Source organism: Bidens hawaiensis, unplaced genomic scaffold, assembly GCF_021521415.1.
Source record: "Bidens hawaiensis isolate Kalapana, Puna unplaced genomic scaffold, B.hawaiensis_p1.1 tig00015249_1, whole genome shotgun sequence".
In the NCBI taxonomy this organism is placed as follows: domain Eukaryota; kingdom Viridiplantae; phylum Streptophyta; class Magnoliopsida; order Asterales; family Asteraceae; genus Bidens; species Bidens hawaiensis.
Window position 1 is genome coordinate 153,701 of NW_027492358.1, and position 12,060 is coordinate 165,760.

Sequence of the window (12,060 nt, forward strand, 5' to 3'; positions counted from 1 at the left end):
ATAAAAAATGGGTATTGATAAATTTAGTTAAAACGTTTTTAATATTCCGGTTCTTCGGTTCCAAGTCTAGAACCGTTGGGTTTAACAGGAACCGAACCGCGAACCGTTTAATGCAAATTCTGAGAACCAAGAACCGTAATGTAACACAGGTTAGCGGTTCTGAGACACCGGTTCGGTTCCAATTCTGCGGTTTTGGCTGTTCCGAACCGTTTTTTGCTCACCCTTGGTTGTTATAGTGAGTTAAATATTGGATTGGGTTGGGTTGTATAGGTGAAAGAGAAAAAAAATAGTTTTTAATAAATGATTGGGTTGGGTTAGTTTGAGTTGTGATAGTGGATAATCTTAGTTCGGAAACGGAGCAAACAATAAGATAAATACAAAAAAAAAAGATGAAAAAACTAACTGCAAAAATATTATTAAAAATTTCTTTTGACCTTTTTAAAGAGAACGTTTTCTAAGGTTTTTTATATCACAAAAATATTAAGTAATAAAAAGCATTATTGTTTATTTTTAAATAATAAACTCTTTAAAATAACAAAAAAAAAACGTTTTTTCTATAAATTTTTAGTGTTTTTTAACATTAGTTTTAGATAATTTACATTTTTCTTAAGCAAATCCTGTTGTTTGTTTATTCATTATTTTCTTTATTCATATGACAACAAAAAAAAAATTAATGTGATTTGAAATTATTTGTTCTTAAAATGTTAAATGTTGCGTATCAATGTATCATTAAAAATAAATTATGTGTTGAATAATAATAGCCAAAAAAGAAAACCCGATTTAATTTCCTTCTTCCTCCGTCTAAGACCACTCACTATGGGGCGCCGTTGATGGCCAAAATGGGCGCCCTTGTTGATGGGACGCGAAGTCAAGGGGCGTTCCAACGATTGGCGCCTTTGTGGTGTGAAGGTGCCCCCCCTCTCCAACAGCTCTCTCCGTCTCTCTCACACATACATATGCGCATACATATATATATATAGGCGCCCTTGGGGCATTAAACCATAGGGAAGCATCATTGGTTGGGACTTAGATGCCCTCATTACTTACGGGGCGCTGACGTGGCACTGTGGAGGACTTCGATCCCCCTCCCCCACCCCCACCACTATAGAGGATGGTCTAATTCAAACATTTCAAATCCTGTGTAACTTAGACTAGCTCATCCAAAAAACAAACTTGACATATCAATCTTCTCATGCCATCTTGGAAACAACTGCATCGAATTCATTACACACATGAGCGAATGGCCTACTTCTTTAAGGTTCCCAACAACAAGCTGTTCAAGAAAGTGGTATTCGAAAACAACCTAAAGTCCTAAACTACTACAAAAGAGTTCAAGACGTTACAAGTTGTGCCGGTCATAAATGAAAAATAAATGTAAGCTTATAATTTCATCAATTAAAATTAACTTGGACAAACGTGTAAATATAAAATTGGAAACTAATAATTAAAATGAAGTTGAAATGAAAATAGACTTAAAACAATTTGACAGATTTTCACCAACTTTTCATTCCTACTTTCAAACACCTTAGCAAAGGGTATGGCTAATTTGAGTCATTTGCTTTCATTCGTCACGTCAACTTTTCCTTCATCATTCAATTTCACCCTTCAACTAGTGGTATAAATCATTCTCTTCATCTCCATCATTTCATTACTAAATAATATAAATAATTAAAAAAGAAAAAAAGACTGAAAACGAAAAATAGAAATAAAATTGTGATTGGCTCTTACCTCCTCCCCCTTTGAAATGAATGAGACGTTTGACGATGGTCATTCCCCTCATTTCACTACTGAAATGAGAAAGAGTGGGGGTGGGGGTGTTTAAATGTGGTCATTGGGAGAAAAGATGTGCCACATAAGACCAGATAAGGTTCTTCACCGAACCACACCCTTTAGCCTTATTAAAGCATAAAAAAAAAACCTTTTTGCAACAATTATATTGATGTCATTAGTATTCTGGTTTAATAGCATAAGATTGATAGTTAATACTTCAGATTTTAAGGTCTCAACTTCAAAACCTAAGTAAAGTATATTTTTCCACATTAATTAGTTTTCTTCTTCTTGATGGTATTGATAATGGTTTCAACTTTCAAACACACAGTTGAAAAAAGTAAACAATTATATTATAGAAATCAAGAATTTTCAAAAACCAATGTATCATCCGCCTCTAAAACAAATAATAATAATAATAATAATAATAATAATAATAATAATATGGGAGAGCCAATGAGGAATGGCAATCCGCATGCAAAAGTACCGATCTTTCACTTTCACCGTCAACCTTCACTATTCCCAAATCCTGCTCATATATACGTGGCGCATATTCTCAACTACAAGCAGCATCTTCACTCTCATCAATCACACCGCCATTCTAATTACAAGTAAGCTTCACTTCTCTTTTCAACTTATTAATTATTATTCTCTGTATGCATGCATTAATTAAGTTGTTCCACTTCACTTCGGATCTGGATTCGGATTCGCAACTTCTGAGCCCTAAAATCATCTAATTAATTTAATCCATTGCTTGCATGTTAATCAATCATCTAGTAATTAATCAGTGATTAAGATGAACGACGGTGTAGAGGAGTCAAATTTGGGGAAAGAGAGCAGCACTGAAACGGTGCCGTTTCATAAGCTGTTTGCGTTCGCTGATGTCACTGATTATATGTTAATGGTGGTGGGTACCGTTTGCGGGATGAGTAACGGAGTGAGCATGCCTCTCATGACTATTATATTCGGGGACCTTGTTAATTCTTTTGGTCAGAACATCAATAATGGTAATCAAGTTACCGCCCTTGTTGCCAAGGTACTACAAATATTATATATAAGTTTATAAGGGACACTTGGTTCATGGAAAGTTTTGGAATTTGAATTTGGAGGCCTCGAATTTATAAATTCCTTTTCATTTTTATTTCTAAGGTTTCATCATTTCTCTTTTTTGATACATAAAATATATAACTGGTCATGCTCAAACCATTAAAGCCAAGTGTTAAACCAGTCATTTTCATGTTTGATACTTGTATTCAGTGGCGAAGCTTAGACGTACATACACGTCGATGGGTTAGACTCAATATGTATAAAAAAATTCATAAACCAGAGAGGGGAGGGCTCAAAATTTCAGTCGGAAAAGAGTAAATTCACACCATGTATAAAATTTTTCGGCCGAAAAGGGATAAATTTACACTACTGAGCATAAAAACGGAGGGGCCATGCTCAAAATTTCGGCCGGAAACGAATAAATTTACACTATGTATAAAAATTTGCGCCCGAAAAAGGATAAATTAACCCTACCGAGCGAAAAACGGATGGAGCCGGACTCAAAATTTCTTTCTGAAACAAGTATATTTACACTATGTATAAAAAATTTCGGCTGAAAAATGATAAATTTACACCACCGAGCGAAAAAACGAATGGGGCCGGGGCCACCCCTGGCCCCAACTAAGCTACGCCACTGCTTGTATTAATATCATGTCGTCTCTAACATGAGACACGATTTGCCAGCCTATTTTTTTTTTATATAACCTGCTAATTAAATGATTTACCATAAATATTTGTTATCCACAAAGTCTTATTGATGAATCAACCGATTGGGCTATATACAGGTATCATTGAAATTTCTTTACCTGGCTATTGGGTCTGGTATTGCGTCGTTCCTCCGTAAGTACACATGTTATCATTGCAACCTAATCTTGTTAGTTCAATTGTTTTCGCTTTGGGTTATGAAATTGATAAACAAAGTTGATTACTTGATAATCACGTTTGGGTCAAGTCAAAGAAAATAACAAAAGGTGATAAAATAATAGGAAACGATTTTGATTAATAAAATTAAGGAAAATTGGATTTTAATGATCCAAACTTTAAGTTATTGGACAATTGCTAATCCAACTAAAGAAATGTATGAGAACAGGCACAACTTTAAACACATTTTCTCCCACAGGGTTTTTTTATAACGCATTTGGAAGTACACAAATTATACCTCTAAGTCACTAACTATTTTTAAAAATAGTTCTTTGTTCATTCGAAATATTCTTCAAAAACTTTCGGGGTGCGAATGTTGGATTGTCATCATCGAAGTATTGTTTCACTAACCGGTTATGAGACTCTTGACGGTCATCTCTATGCACATGCCTTGTTAAAAATAATTAATAAGTTAAAACATAAAAAATAGTAAAATAAAATAAATAATAATACATTAAAAATAATAAAACCTTCTTAATGATTTTTGGTTTTCTTCAAACGTAAAAGCGGTCACTCTATGCCATTTTTTTTTCAAAAAATGGCATAGTGACGTTGACAACGGTCACATTACCATTCCCCATTCCTCGTGAACCGGTGGTGAGTCCGCGGATTCCATGGAAAAGAAGACCCCTGGTATCCGGCATTCCGGGGGTGATGGTGTTCTTAAAAACTCCCAGCCAGGAGTGGCGCTTCCCTGGGTTTCTCCTAGCCCATTCCGCCTCCTCTTAGGCTTCTTTGTCTTTCACAAATGAGTCACCATGAAACTAAATTGGGTCTGTTGGATCTACAGGAAATGTTTTATTGTGTTTTATTTCATGACTTGTGTTAAGTTTTTAAAATTATAAATATGATTCATGAATAACTTATATACACATATAAGTTATGCATGAAGCACACACACACATAATTGCATATTTCAACTGTTAAAAAAATAATAATAAACTTTCTGGTTCACTTTACTATTCAAAGTTCCAACCCCAAACCGTCAAAAAAACAAACTTTTAACCAAACCAGAATCTCAAATGCTTTGATTTGGACCGTTCACTTGATTTCAACGGTTCATAAACACCCCTACAAACATCCCACAGTTATGAATATGCGACCCTCTGATTGTTCTAAAAAGTGTTTTTTAAGTGTTTTTGTAGAGGTTTCATGCTGGATGATAACGGGAGAACGACAAGCTGCAAGAATAAGGAGTTTGTATCTAAAAACCATATTAAGACAAGATGTATCCTTTTTTGACAAAGAAACAAATACAGGGGAAGTTGTTGGCAGGATGTCGGGTGACACCGTACGCATACAAGATGCCATGGGGGAAAAGGTTTGAATATTTTCATTTCTATTTTCAAAACATATAAAAGAACCTAATAAACGATTTCTTTTGTAGGTTGGAAAGTTTATACAACTAGTTGCGGCATTTGTGGGAGGTTTTGCGATGGCATTATGCAGGGGATGGTTACTAACACTAGTGCTGTTAACCACAATTCCTCCCATGGTAATTTCTGGTGGGGTCATGTCAGTTATGATAGCCAAGATGGCATCGTGTGGCCAAACCTCTTATGCTAAGGCAGCCAATGTAGTCGAACAAACAATCGGCTCAATCAGGACGGTAATTAAGTAAAAGGAATAATTTGGTATATGTACTTTCAAAAGTTCAAAATTTCATACATGTCATTCTAAAATGTTATACACATTTATCCTTTCAAAAGACACTACACATCATAGTAATCTATTTTCTATGTAATAATTCAGTTACGTATAAAAGTGTGTTTCACTAAATAAACGTAAAGAAAAACAACATTATCACACTAAATCATATCAGCGCGTATAAAAGTGTGTTTCACTAAATAAGTAAGGTTTTTGTTTTATTTACTTTGAAATTTGTGACTATGTTATTTTAACTGTTTTGAAAGGGTAAATATTATATGTGTATGAACCACATACAAATGACTTTTATTATGAGAAGTGTACAAATAACTATAGTCTATAGTAATTATGTTAACACCAATGTTATTATTATTACTCTAGCTTTTGAACTATAGTAATTATTACTATTTTATTTTTTATAACATAATTACTCTAGTTCAAAACTTTAATTCCACTAGTTATTTGTATGTTTAGTAGGTTATTTTTATTTGTACCGGATCCCACCCCATATTATTTAATGATTTTTTTTCATCATCATCATCGTACTCAGTATATACCACCAATAGCAATGCTATGGTAGGGTCTGAGGAGGGTAAGATGTAGACAGCCTTACCTCTATCCCATAGGGATAGAGAGGCTGCTTCCGGTGAGACCCCCGGCTCGATAGTAGTTTTGCATCAAGCCTTGGACATAAGGCACATAGCACTCAATCATCGGGACACCGGCTGATCGGTGCATGTGCCCTTGTCTTTCGGCTATCAACGCCACCACATGATGCCTGATTAACCTTCCGCCACTTTTAACGTTATTTTCACGAGATTAGTAAAATAACGTCAAAATTAGTGCAATTTTACTTTTGCCCACCCGAGGGTTCACACATATATACATTATATGCGCGCACCGCAAGCAGGGCGTTGATAGCCGAAAGACAAGGGCACATGTATGAAATATTGAAATTGCATTTAACGTTATTTTTTTTAAGTAATGAAATTATTTAAAGCATTAGAATGATATGTATGAAATATTGAAATTGCATTTAAAAAAAATATCTAAAGTTTTACAGCATTCATATTAAGATTGTCTAAGGATCACCATTTTTTTTGGTTCTAGGTTGCATCTTTCACAGGGGAGAAAAAAGCAGTTGCAGATTACAATAAATCACTTGTTGACGCTTACAATGCTAGTGTTCATGAAGGCCTGGTCACGGGCTTCGGTATGGGAGCATTGTCTCTTATTGTGTTTTGTAGTTACGCATTGTCTCTTTGGTACGGTGCAAAGTTGGTACTAGAAAAGGGATACACTGGTGGGGATGTGGTGGCTATAGTTTTTGCTATGCTGACTGCATCCATGTAAGCAGATTTTTGTCTTTCTTTACCAATTCGATTTAATTAGATGTGGGACTCTGTCCAACTCGTTTAATAAACAAGTCGTGTTCTGGTTGACCTGTTTATCAAACCGGTCATGTTTGAGGTGACCATATTTAACAGTTTAATCAAACAGTCGAGCTGCAAATCTTTTTAATTAAACATGTTGACCCGATTAATCCGTTTTTCACAATCCATCAACCACATTAACATGTTTACAACTTTTTTACTACCTTCCAACCCATTTGAGATGTTTACTACTCGTCAACCCGCTTGACACATCTAGAATCATGGGTTAAACAGGTGTGTTGGCATTAGAGTTGTTTCTTATACGAATAAAAACGTGGGTCGTGTTCGGGTTGAACAATTCAAGTTGCTAATCTGACACGACTGGACTGATACCCATAAGTATAAAACATCTTAAACCATTTTATTCAATAAATTATGTTATTATCAAAACAACATAAGTTTAGTGAAAATATGTGGCACACACTATAAATTTAAAAACAACTTATTTTCGTGATAAAAAGTGTTTCTTGCCAACCTAACCCAACTACCGGTGGTAAACGGGTCGTGTAATCGTGTTTATGGGTTGACGGGCCCAACCTGACACGAACACGAACCCCAAAAATTGACACGTGAGCCCGAACATGACACGCATATTCGCGGGTTGACCCTAACATTACCCGTTTGACCCAAGAGTTTTTTACTTATCAATGTTTTCACATATTAATACTTTAAATTTACATTTTATATGAATGGCCATTTTAGATTTAAATGGCATAAGATGCCCAACCAACTTGATTTATTACATTATACGCATTTTAAAAATTAAATAAAAATAGATGCGTTATACGGGCCAACCAGGGTCCAGGGAACACACCAGGTTGATCCTAACTTTGTCCAGTTTAGATCAACAGGCTTGCACGTTCAACCTAAAACTGACCCGAACCCGTGAATTTCGTGTTAGGTTTGTGTCGTGTGAGAGATTTACACCCCTAAACCCAACCCGAAGCAACCTGTTTAGACCCGAATATACTTATCTGATTTGCCCATTTAGTCACCTCTACAGTTAATTTTGAACATCTAAAACAATTCAGAAAATTATGTTTTCCAGGTCACTTGGGCAGGCATCTCCTTGTTTGAGTGCATTTGCTGCGGGTCGGGCGGCAGCATTCAAAATGTTTGAAACTATAGACCGAAAGCCTGAAATAGACACGTATGACACAAAGGGGAAAATATTAAATGATATTCATGGTGACATAGAATTAAAAGATGTGTATTTCAGATATCCAACGAGACCAGATGAAGAAATATTTAGTGGTTTTTCACTTTGTATCTCTAGTGGGACAACCGTGGCTTTGGTTGGCGAAAGCGGAAGCGGAAAGTCAACGGTGATTAGCCTAATAGAGAGATTTTATGATCCTCAACAAGGGGAAATTCTTATTGATAATATTAATTTAAAAGAATTTCAACTAAAATGGATTAGAGAGAAAATTGGCCTTGTTAGCCAAGAACCAGTTCTGTTTACATCAAGCATTAAGGATAATATTTTGTATGGGAAAGATGATGCGTCTATGGATGAAATTAGAGTCGCGGTTGAGCTGGCCAATGCTGCTAAGTTCATTGATAAACTGCCACAGGTATTGCAACTTATTAATACTCCTTATTTGCTGATTGTGTTTTATATGTAACTAATGCTGTTTAGGATTGCTCACATGAATAGTTAAAGATTAAAAACTACTATATAAAAATTACTTCATAGATCCGTGTTGTCACTTATACTATAAGTTATAATTATTACTATATTAATATTCTTGTTTAGTTGTTCAAATATTATCCCATTTGCTTTTATAATTTGTAAACGTCTAGGGATTGGACACGATGGTTGGTGAGCATGGAACACAACTCTCTGGTGGACAGAAGCAAAGAATTGCTATTGCTCGAGCCATTATAAAAAATCCAAGAATCCTTCTTCTAGATGAAGCAACAAGTGCTCTGGATGCAGAATCTGAGAGAGTTGTGCAAGAGGCTTTGGATAGGATAATGGTCAACAGAACAACAGTCGTCGTTGCACATCGTTTAAGCACAGTTAGAAATGCTGACATGATTGCAGTTATTCACAGGGGAAAGATGGTTGAGAAAGGTACTTTTTACCCTTATTATGACATTCAATGACTTGATTAATTCCAACATTTCGGTTTTATTGGGGGTAAACATAAATATAATGTTTCTTAAATTATATATTGTATAAATATATTCGGTTTTGATCAGGATCGCACTCAGAGCTAGTCCAGGATCCTGAAGGAGCATATTCTCAGCTTATAAAATTGCAAGAAGTTAATAATGATTCCATGCCTCATAACTTAGAGGACCAAGATAAAGAACTCACAAGTGCAAAGATATCCCGCCACCGCCACTCAAAGTCTCGGTCATTTGGTTTGCCGCCACAAATCGATGACCAGCCGCCAGAATCCATTGAAAAAGACACCGATGAACCTTCAAAACACCCGCCAAAAGTCCCACTCCGACGACTTGCATTTCTTAACAAACCAGAATTACCAGTTCTTATAATCGGTTCAATAGCTGCTATTATTAATGGTTCCTTAAACCCGCTTCTTGGCATAATGCTTTCCAGCATGATCAAAACATTTTATGAACCACCGGAAAAAATGAAATCAGACTCAAAGTTCTGGGCTTTGATGTTCTTAATCCTGGGACTAGTGTCGTTTACAGTTTATCCTGGGAGATCTTATCTTTTTGCTGTTGCGGGATCTAAACTTATAAAAAGAATCAGATCACTATGCTTTAAGAAAGTGGTCAGCATGGAGGTCGGTTGGTTTGACCGCCCCGAAAACTCTAGCGGTGCTATTGGTGCAAGGCTGTCGGTAGATGCCGCCAGTGTTCGTGGGTTGACCGGTGACGCGCTTGGTCAACTTGTTCAAAACTTGGCGGCTGCTGTCGTCAGTTTAATAATCTCATTTGCGGCTTGCTGGCAGTTAACTCTCATAGTTCTAACTCTGATTCCGCTAATGACTTTTAGCGCATATGCTCAGTTGGAGTTCATAAAAGGGTTTAGTGCTGATGCTAAACTGATGTACGAAGAAGCAAGCCAGGTCGCGAGTGATGCTGTTGGGAGTATAAGGACAGTAGCATCTTTTTGCGCTGAAGAGAAGATCATGAAACTTTATAGGAATAAATGTGAGGGTCCAAAAAGAGCCGGGATTAAACAAGGTTTAATAAGCGGGATTGGGTTCGGGGCTTCGCTTTTTTTCATTTTTTGTTTGTATGCGGCCAGTTTTTACGCAGGAGCTCGGTTTGTTGAGGCGGGATTAACAAAATTCGAAGATGTTTTTAAGGTTTTCTTTGCTTTAACAATGGCAGCGATGGGAGTCTCTGAAACAAGCGCGTTGGCACCCGATACAAGTAAAGCTACAAACTCTGCGGCCTCGGTTTTTGCAATTCTCGACCGAGAGTCGGAAATTGACCCTAGTGATGAATCGGGTTTGACTTTGGAAACCGTAAAAGGGGATATTGAGATTCGTAATGTTAGTTTTACGTATCCTACCCGACCTGATGTTCATATATTTCGTGATTTATGCTTAACCATCCATAGTGGCAAGGTAACTTCCCTACTTTTTACTATAATTATTTTACTTGTAGTAAATTTTATGGATGATCTTTCAATAAGAAATTTCACTTCAACTTTCAACTTTTAAGGAATTTGTTTGGGCGTGTTTAAAAACCGATTAAAAGTCACAATCTGTTTATTTTTTTTCTTCAGACGGTAGCGTTGGTTGGTGAGAGTGGGAGTGGAAAATCTACGGTTATCCAACTCTTACAAAGATTTTACAATCCAGATTCGGGTTGTATCACATTGGATGGAACCGAGTTACACAAATTTCAACTCAAGTGGCTAAGGTTGCATATGGGTCTGGTGAGCCAAGAACCCGTGTTGTTCAATGACACCATTCGTGCCAATATTGCTTTTGGAAAGGACGGTGATGCAACCGAGGCTGAAATATTAGCTGCTTCCGAGTTGGCTAATGCCCACAACTTCATCAGCGGGTTTGCTGAGGTTTGTCTGTTCCATATTACTAATAACTAAATTATGGTTTTAAATTATGTTTATCTTAAAAAATGGGCTTTGGGTTACTTTCAATTCCTTTTGACTCGTTCGCCTTTTAGATAAATATGTTTGGTCGCAAACACTATTTTCCAAAAAAAAAAAAATTGTTTAATAAGTAATGTTTCTAAAGTGATTTTGAAACACTACTAAAACTAATAATAATCTACATGTCTGAATAAATACATTTAAGAAGTAATTCATCAAGAATTGTGTTTGCAAAATTTTTTATTTGTGCCCTTTAAAGCTATTTTTTTATGTTTGCAAAATTTTTAATAGATAGTGTAATGAATATGATAACAAGAATAATAATTTAAATACATGAAAATAAAGTGTTTTTTAGAAGTTTATATGCAGTAATAATAATATATGCAAGACCCTCTTGTCTAATGTGCTTACTTTTAGCTATAATATGACTTTGACACGTTTGAAATAAATTAACTTATTTATAAGTTAACGGATCAACGGACACCTCCATTAAAAAAGATTTAATAATTGGTAACAATGAACTAAATAACACGCACCATTTTTTTGCAGGGTTACAATACGATGGTAGGGGAAAGAGGAGTACAAATGTCGGGTGGCCAGAAACAAAGAATAGCAATTGCTAGAGCCATTGTAAAAAGTCCCACGATACTACTACTTGATGAGGCCACAAGTGCATTAGATGCCGAGTCAGAAGGAGTGGTTCAAGATGCATTGGATAAGGTCATGGTTAACCGGACCACAGTAGTCGTGGCTCACCGGTTATCGACCATTAAGGGCGCAGACAACATTGCTGTTTTAAAAAATGGAGTAATCGTTGAGGAAGGAAAGCATGAAAAACTCATCAGTATTGAGGATGGATTCTATGCATCTTTGGTTGCACTTCATATGAGTTCTTCAAATTAGCTGCCTTTTCATTATTAAAGTGTGATCTTTAGTACTAAATTTTAGTGGTAAATGAATGGTGATGTGTTTCAATATGTTGTACTTTTTCAAATCCAAGCTTATGATTGTTAAAAGTTTTCAATGTTTTCTAGCGACACTGACGACATGTGGTTAGGCGATTATTCTATGTTTAAACGGTTAGTTATTTGTTCAAATAGTTTTTACTACTTTCCAATAAATTGTATGAACCTATAAATTACTACTACTATGTTTTGTTTTAATTTTTACATGTATGATCGTATGAAGTATTTCTCTTTT

General features: G+C 35.8%; 1 protein-coding gene across 1 annotated transcript; it reads left to right on the top strand.

Annotated features, from left to right (window-relative positions):
- The first annotated feature begins 2,563 nt into the window (after window positions 1-2,563).
- LOC143548774 (ABC transporter B family member 21-like) lies at window positions 2,564-11,766 on the top strand. The gene is made up of 10 exons (XM_077039861.1): window positions 2,564-2,803; window positions 3,600-3,654; window positions 4,881-5,056; window positions 5,123-5,344; window positions 6,493-6,731; window positions 7,864-8,389; window positions 8,619-8,892; window positions 9,021-10,369; window positions 10,531-10,824; window positions 11,410-11,766. Exons 1-10 carry the CDS (start codon window positions 2,564-2,566, stop codon window positions 11,761-11,763), a joined length of 3,729 nt encoding a protein of 1,242 aa, XP_076895976.1. The 3' UTR covers window positions 11,764-11,766.
- Window positions 11,767-12,060: the final 294 nt, after the last annotated feature.

What these genes read in the sequence shown, in the direction of transcription:
- LOC143548774 (XM_077039861.1), top strand. Translation starts at nt 2,564, where the DNA reads ATGAACGACGGTGTAGAGGAGTCAAATTTGGGGAAAGAGAGCAGCACT. An exon ending in TTACCGCCCTTGTTGCCAAG is followed by an intron (nt 2,804 to 3,599) that starts GTACTACAAATA and finishes GGCTATATACAG; the next exon opens with GTATCATTGAAATTTCTTTA. An exon ending in CAATCGGCTCAATCAGGACG is followed by an intron (nt 5,345 to 6,492) that starts GTAATTAAGTAA and finishes TTTTGGTTCTAG; the next exon opens with GTTGCATCTTTCACAGGGGA.